The sequence below is a fragment of the Spea bombifrons genome, chromosome 5 (genome assembly GCF_027358695.1).
Source record: "Spea bombifrons isolate aSpeBom1 chromosome 5, aSpeBom1.2.pri, whole genome shotgun sequence".
In the NCBI taxonomy this organism is placed as follows: Eukaryota; Metazoa; Chordata; class Amphibia; order Anura; family Pelobatidae; genus Spea; species Spea bombifrons.
Window position 1 is genome coordinate 82922999 of NC_071091.1, and position 7774 is coordinate 82930772.

At 40.4% G+C, this 7774-nt stretch overlaps 1 protein-coding gene across 2 annotated transcripts; it reads left to right on the forward strand.

The window, feature by feature from the left end:
* Window positions 1-87: 87 nt before the first annotated feature.
* MCM4 (minichromosome maintenance complex component 4) lies at window positions 88-7517 on the forward strand. Of its 2 annotated transcripts, none has more exons than XM_053467332.1 (17): window positions 88-133; window positions 1177-1250; window positions 1509-1676; window positions 1781-1944; window positions 2029-2130; window positions 2499-2594; window positions 2671-2766; window positions 2886-3024; window positions 3104-3324; window positions 3553-3673; window positions 3842-4101; window positions 4292-4657; window positions 5030-5157; window positions 5264-5471; window positions 5607-5835; window positions 6677-6810; window positions 7052-7517. In XM_053467332.1, the coding sequence occupies exons 2-17, from the start codon at window positions 1181-1183 to the stop codon at window positions 7142-7144; spliced, it is 2595 nt and encodes an 864-aa protein (XP_053323307.1). In that variant the 5' UTR covers window positions 88-133; window positions 1177-1180; the 3' UTR covers window positions 7145-7517. The 2 variants fall into 2 exon arrangements, with proteins under 2 accessions (XP_053323307.1, XP_053323308.1); XM_053467333.1 differs by having other exon boundaries at window positions 123-140.
* The last annotated feature ends 257 nt before the right edge of the window (window positions 7518-7774 follow it).

Genomic DNA, 7774 nt, shown 5'->3' on the forward strand with positions numbered 1-7774 from the left:
AACAAAAAGAAAAAAAACCCGCGAAACGCGTCACGTGTCCTGGGCTGGCGCGAAATTTTCTGGCGGGTGGTGAAGTTGTTGCATCGAGGTTGCCAGGGACGTTCTAGTTCTACCGAATATATCGCGAAGACAGGTGAGTAGTATTTATATGCCTTCCGTATGTTTATAGAAGTGATCGGATATTTGTTACCAGGAATCATAATCTGGGGTTTTGTGAAGCCCTCAAAGAATAAATGTCGCTTGTTAGCCCCCCCCTTTTCTCTAATACGACGGAAATATGCGAACAAGGCCACATAATAAAAGAGTGTTAAATATGCGTGTATACGTAGCGAACTGGCTGCATAGTCCGTTAAAGCTATACGTTCGCATCCATGTAGACGGGTGGTAAAGAAAACTGGCCCATTGTCTCCGTTAATACGTTTCTGCTATATTCTCTGCGTTGAAACCGTCTACGTGTGTGAATTACATTAACGTAGCGCTAACAGGTTCCGTAGCGCTGTTACCGTTGGGGGCAGTGAAAGCACTTTACAAAAGCCATGTAATATTTGCAATAACTAAGCCGTGACGATGCGGGAGGAGGACAGGCCCTGGTCTTGCGAGCTTGTAGTCCGAGATTATTGTTTCCCGGGTACCCAGTGTTGAAAAGGATTGTATTTAGCTCAATACACTTCTTAGTAATTTGCTATTTATTGACCGGGAAATTCAATGGTTTGACAAGCAGAAAGCTGCCTGGTGCCTGGGATTTTTTTTTTTTTTTTTTTTTTTTTTTGGAAGCCCGAGGTGCGTGCTCCTTTGGTGCCGCATTCTGTGCACAAGGCAGCAGAAGCCATTCTACGATACCGAGTTCCCTCACGGAGAACTCGGACAAATTCCAACCCCCCCCCATGGGAGGGTCGGATCTTGAGTCTCACCCCGAAGAGTGAGACTCCTTGCTGGCCTTCTTGAAGAGAGGAAAGGGCCTGAAGGCTCCAATCCTCCTCCAGCAAAGTCCAGGCTTCACTGCCTCTTAAAAAGAAAACAGTGTCCAAAAACGCAGTGACAAAATCGTGTGCCAAAGAATAGTGATGGCCAAGCCGTGAATTTCAAAAGCCGTGAATTCAAAGGCTGCCTGGGATTAACCTTATTAAAGGACAGGATCGCATTTATTCTGTAACTAAAATCTCTGCATATTTGCAGCAACATGTCATCCCCGGCATCGACACCTGGTGGTAGGCGGAGCAAACGTGGGAGAAGCAGCAACCCTCCGACCCGTAAGTAACAGCAAAGTTGAATATCTTATGCACGGTTGTGTCTGGTAAATCTGTTTTATGGATAGCTGCACATGCTATTAATCAGGATTGGCCCTTCAGAGACCATTTGCCAGAGTGCTTAACGTATTCCGGTTCTGCTATGTTATGGGAAACAGATTCCTATTCCCCCTAGATTTGTGATAACCCAGCACATACATTCTTAAAAAAGGCACCAGTCATCTTCAATGAATCAAATTGTGTGTGTTTGTTGGTTTGCAGCCCGTAGTGAGGATGTTGTACAGTCTCCTCCATCTCAGAGACGTCGTACTGATGAGCCAACATCAGTAGGAGAACTGTTGCCTATGCCAACCTCGCCGTCGGGTGACCTTCTGAGTCCCAGTGGAGAAGAGCTGCTGTTCACCAGCCCTGCGCCATCAAGGCACTCTGGTATGCTTATTTAAACATAACTACTCTTAAGTTTGTTAGCTAAACTTGTTTAAACTAAATGCTTTCAGTGGTGGTTATAACTAAAGTTTTCTATTTGAAATCAGTCCTTCAGAGCGAACTTGATTTGAGCTCTCCGTTAACGTATGGTACCCCTAGTTCAAGGGTCGAAGGAACCCCTAGGAGTGGTATCCGAGGAACTCCTGCTAGACAGAGACCTGATCTGGGGTCAGTCCGCAAAGCTAAGCAAGTGGATTTGCACTCCGACCAGGTGGGTAGTGTATAGATCTATTTGTGTTCCTTGAGCATTGAAAATGTCAAAAACTTGTGTGTTTAAAACATTTGTGCTTTGCAGCCGGCGGCAGAGGACCTTGTAACCAGTGAGCAGTCTGTTGGGCAAAAGCTTGTGATCTGGGGTACTGATGTCAACGTGACCACATGCAAAGAGAAATTCCAGGTAACTGCTGTACCCCAGCTCTAATCTCATATATAGTAGCTTTTGGGAGAAACAAACTTACAACCAAGCAAAATGTGTTCAGTACCTTTCAGACACATACCCTCATCATACATAGCATTACTATCCATAAAGTTTTAGTACCCTCTGTTAGCTTTCTCTCGCAAGTGACCACTCCACGCTGATTTTTTTGTGCCTAGCTGCCATCCAGTCTTGCAGCTGTTAAGAGCTATCAATAGAATTTAGCTTTATGAAACATGTTGTCTTCAGATGGCGGTTCTCGAAGCAGTGGAGATAAAAAGTAAAGTGCGATGCTATTCTGTGCTATGTTTTCTTTAAGCTCTTTAAATGTCTATCTTTTACTTTATTAGAGGTTTATCCAGCGGTTTATTGATCCTGGTGCTAAGGAGGAGGAGAATGTGGGATTGGATCTAAATGAGCCGATCTACATGCAGCGGCTTGAAGAGGTATAGAAATAAAGTATTTGTTTAAGTCAAGCTATAGTATGTTGAGTGTATGCTGACACACTTCTTTTTGCCCTAGATCAATATGGTAGGGGAGCCATTTTTGAGTATCAATTGTGACCATCTGAGGACTTTTGATCAAGATTTGTACAGGCAGCTGGTCTGCTACCCGCAGGTAACTACGAAAAGTGCGTGTGTATGTTACAAAAAAACAGATTCCTTAACTCCATCCAGGAATTTGAATTTTTTTTTTATTTTTAAAGCATCTCTATTCTAATGTTCTATTTTATACAGGAAGTTATTCCAACCTTCGATATGGCTGCTAATGAAATTTTCTTTGAGCGTTACCCGGACTCTATCTTGGAACATCAGATTCAAGTTAGACCTTACAATGCATTAAAGACCCGGAACATGAGGAGCCTTAACCCTGAAGGTAGGTTAATGTTTTATATGCTTTATACGCATTTCAATTCAGAGTGATTTTGTATTTAGCAAACTGTACACTCTTTCAGATATTGACCAACTGATCACAATTGGAGGTATGGTGATCAGGACCTCTCAGATCATCCCAGAGATGCAAGAAGCGTTCTTTAAATGTCAGGTGTGCGCCTTTACTACGAGGGTGGAGATAGACCGAGGTCGCATTGCAGAGCCATCTGTGTGCAGGCATTGTAACACCACGCACAGCTTGGCTCTAATTCACAACCGCTCCATGTTTTCAGACAAGCAGATGGTAAGCTGTCTTTTCCTTGGATACTTGTTGCTAGTTTGGAACAGTTGCTCCTTGTACAGCTAAATACTTTCATTGTAGAAGTGATACTGTATTGGGCACTACTAGCTTTTATGCACGGTGTATGAAGTTATTGATTAAGTCTACTAGTCTTAATGCTCGTAAAAGCATGCATATACTGACACGACCTTTCAAAGAATGCCTTTCAATAATTGTTTTAATTTATATTAGATTAAATTACAAGAGTCCCCTGAGGATATGCCAGCCGGTCAGACCCCTCATACAATTGCTCTGTATGCACACAATGATCTGGTGGACAAGGTGCAACCTGGTGACAGGGTGAATGTGACAGGTATGTAATTCTACTTCCTTGTGGCAGCCCATATAGACAATGAGTTGCTACAACAAAACTACTTACAGTGCATATTTTGGGATGTGTGGGCAGTTTGCCTAGTGTTTATCAATAAAAGCAAATTTATGTTCAGTACTCCTAACATCTTCATTTTATCATTCCCATTAGGAATTTACAGAGCTGTACCCATTCGAGTGAACCCCAGAGTCAGTAATGTAAAGGCTGTCTACAAGACACACATAGATGTGATACACTATCGGAAGACAGATTCAAAACGACTACATGGCATTGATGAAGACACTGAGCAGAAGATGTTCACTGAACAGCGTGTAGAGATGTTAAAGGAGTTAGCTGCTAAACCAGACATCTATGAGAGGCTTGCTGCAGCTATTGCTCCTAGTATATATGAACATGAAGATATCAAAAAGGTATGGTTTCATATAAATTCTTTTTCACAGTTCTTTGCTTGTATAACAATGGTTTTAGCATAATTATATGCGTTACCACAGCATGGGGTGCAAGTGGTCATACACTTTCAGTTAGGTCTGTAACATCTTGCTTTGTGTTTAATGGGTTAAACTTTTTGTCCATTTCTGTTTTTTATTTTTCTTCCCCCAGGGTATTTTGCTTCAGTTGTTTGGTGGCACTCGAAAGGATTTTAGTCAAACAGGAAGGGGCAAGTTCCGCTCTGAAGTAAATATCCTTCTGTGTGGCGATCCAGGCACAAGTAAATCTCAGCTCCTTCAGTATGTGTACAATCTGGTACCCAGAGGCCAGTACACATCTGGCAAGGGATCTAGTGCTGTAGGTTTAACAGCTTATGTGATGAAGGATCCAGAAACGCGACAGCTGGTCCTACAAACTGGTGCATTGGTTCTCAGCGACAATGGAATTTGCTGCATTGATGAGTTTGATAAAATGAACGAGAGCACCAGGTCTGTGCTTCATGAAGTAATGGAGCAGCAGACGCTCTCAATTGCTAAGGTAGGTCTGAACAGAAATTTGCCTCAGTTGAAACGTTCCAGTATTTGTCTTCTGAAGTTAGTGTTAAGACCACACGGTGTGCAATGCAGATTTTACCTGGTGTCATGGAGCTGGAAAGTCCGATCAAGATATTGGGATACAATGGGTTCACAACCACCCCCTTAATCTGCCTCCCGCTCAGTAAAGGGACTAACAATACAGTGGGGTGCCAACCTCCACTATCTATCACTGGCCGAAATCAGTTCCAGGGAAACGGATGGCTTGGCCTGACTCATGGATATGGCTAATGAACAGTGGGTTTTCCTTGAAGTGTATAACTGACAAGCTGTTTATCAGAAGGTAATGTAAAACTAACTGGATACTTTCCCGTAGGCTGGTATCATCTGTCAGCTGAATGCCCGTACTTCAGTCTTGGCAGCAGCAAACCCTGTAGAGTCCCAGTGGAACCCAAAGAAAACCACCATTGAAAATATCCAGCTGCCACATACATTGCTGTCCAGGTACAATATTTTTTTTTTTTCTTACCGTTCTGTCTATTTAAAGTGATCTAGTATATCTTTTTAATCACCTGATACACAAGTATGCTTTCTCCCTGTTTCCTCCAAGATTTGATCTGATTTTCTTGATGTTGGATCCACAAGATGAGACATACGACAGGAGACTGGCTCACCATCTTGTAGCTTTATACTACCAGACGGAGGAGCAGTTGAAAGAGGAGAATTTGGATATGGCAGTGCTAAAGGATTACATTGCATATGCTCGTATTTGCGCTAATCCTCGGCTCAGTGAGGAAGCAGGCCAAGCTCTTATTGAGGTAACCTCCCCATCCCAACTAAAAGCTTGTGACTTCACATCTTATTCTGTGAATCGTAGCCAACTCTAAGCTTCCTTCTTCTCGAGGAAAAAGCACTGTGATATTTACATATAAAATGTTTTTTGCCCCGAACAGGCCTATGTGGACATGAGGAAAATTGGCAGTGGTCGTGGGATGGTTTCAGCTTACCCAAGACAACTGGAATCTCTTATCCGCCTGTCAGAAGCACATGCTAAAGTGCGTTTTTCCAATAAAGTGGAAACTATTGATGTGGAAGAGGCAAAGAGACTCCACCGTGAGGCTTTAAAACAATCTGCCACAGACCCCAGGACTGGAATTGTAGATATATCCATTCTGACTACAGGTATTTGCAAAACAATTATCCTTTGCATTTCACAATTTGCAGCTCTGGCAATTTGCCATCATTTACAGGTCTTGTAAGATCTTTCTACATTTTATGTCTGTATTTAGTCAAAAGAAAAGTCTAGTCCCAAAATCTGTAGTGCATGCAAAGTATGTGCTCTAATTTAACTTCATGCGTTAGATAAAAAATTTGGATTCTTCCTTCTGGTAGCTTAAATTTCAGCAAGAAAATAAGATTTGACAAAGAGATATAGATAGATAGATAGATAGATAGATAGATATAGATATATATAGATATATAGATATATATATATATAGATATAGATATATATATTTATAATATATATGTGTTAACACTGGAAGTTTTCTTCTGGGGGTCCTTAAGCTTTTACCCTGGTGTGACTCTGCAAACCAAGGTTGCTTTACTGCAATTAAATGTTCAGAATTAATGTTGAGTCTCCTGTTAAGATATTAAACATAAGAGACATTGAACTTTATTGTAATGGGCAATAAAAATATCTGCCTTAACGTGCATGTTACTTCTCCGTCTATTAGGGAAAATATTCTTCCGCTTGATACTTTATAACAGGTTTCACCTGGTTAGTCTTGGGGTAAACATTACACGGTCTCTAAAATTGTTAAAATGTACAAAACATGTTTACAAGTTACATAAAAATGTTCTGTCATTGTTGGATCCCTTTAAAAATTAAACAAAGGGATCACTTTCAAATTTTCAGTAACATTGAGGGACTTCTCAAAGTGGATCCGGAAATTCTTAACTTGCCAAGTTGGACTCTTTACTTGTGTATTTTAAATTAATTTTGTGTTTTTATTTATTTTAGGAATGAGTGCCACAGCTCGTAAGCGAAAAGAGGAGTTGGCCCAAGCTTTGAAGAAGCTTATTCAAGCAAAAGGCAAAACTCCAGCGTTAAAGTACCAGCAGTTGTTTGAGGACCTCCGTTCACAGTCTGATGCAGTAAGTGTATTAATAAAATTAATTGCGTTACTCTGTTTTTACTAATATATTTCTGTATGTATTTATAAATGTATTTGTATGTTTATATTAAAATAAAAAAAAATTAACCAGTTACATCATTTGTCCACTTAACTGTTACTATATTCATATGCTCATTTTGTTTACAGGACCTGCAGTATATAGTGGTTCTAAGGATCAGCAGATATTAAGCAGCTTTTGTTTTGTTTTTCTTTTGTTTCAGGCAATCACGAGAGATATGTTTGATGAAGCCTTGCATGCCCTTGCAGATGAAGATTATTTGACGGTGACAGGAAAAACGGTTCGGTTGCTGTAAACAAAGAACGTGAGCCGAGCAGTAATGTTTACTGCTATTTGTTCCAAGTGATATCCAAAGTCAACAATTTGGGAAACTAAAAGCTTTCCCTTGTAATTAAAATTCTATTACACTTGTAATATTAGTTTTATATTGTTCGAAAGTTTTTTTTTTTTTCCCTATGTACCTGTTGTGCATTTTGCAAAATTGATAAACTATTGTGATTGTCTAAGCACTTTGCAAACTTTTTGTGTAACTGTTTTAGGCTACAGTGCAAAGTGATTTCTGTATGAAAAAATGTACTGTGTAGGAAGGAGCGCTAACTGCTTGACGATTGCCCCCTCTTTTGTATGCTCAGTTCATGCACGTATTGAAATAAAAAATATTTTCAGCAGTTAGTATAATTCTGTGGTTTTCAGTTTACATTTAGCTGGTAGATATCGGTGGATCTAAACAAAGTTCTACACCTTACCCAAAAGTGTTCCATATTGATTAACAATTTCATTGTCAAACAGACCTCCTGGTTTATATTCAAAATTAGATGTCTTAACTGAGAATGACTCATAACTGCACCAAATGTACTTTTTAGGCCTTTTTAAGGTTTACTTCAAGGAAGTGCCCATGTAGCCACCATGTGATGCGCTCTAGCAA

What these genes read in the sequence shown, in the direction of transcription:
- MCM4 (XM_053467332.1), top strand. Translation starts at nt 1,181, where the DNA reads ATGTCATCCCCGGCATCGACACCTGGTGGTAGGCGGAGCAAACGTGGG. An exon ending in CCACATACATTGCTGTCCAG is followed by an intron (nt 5,158 to 5,263) that starts GTACAATATTTT and finishes GTTTCCTCCAAG; the next exon opens with ATTTGATCTGATTTTCTTGA. An exon ending in TCCGTTCACAGTCTGATGCA is followed by an intron (nt 6,811 to 7,051) that starts GTAAGTGTATTA and finishes CTTTTGTTTCAG; the next exon opens with GCAATCACGAGAGATATGTT.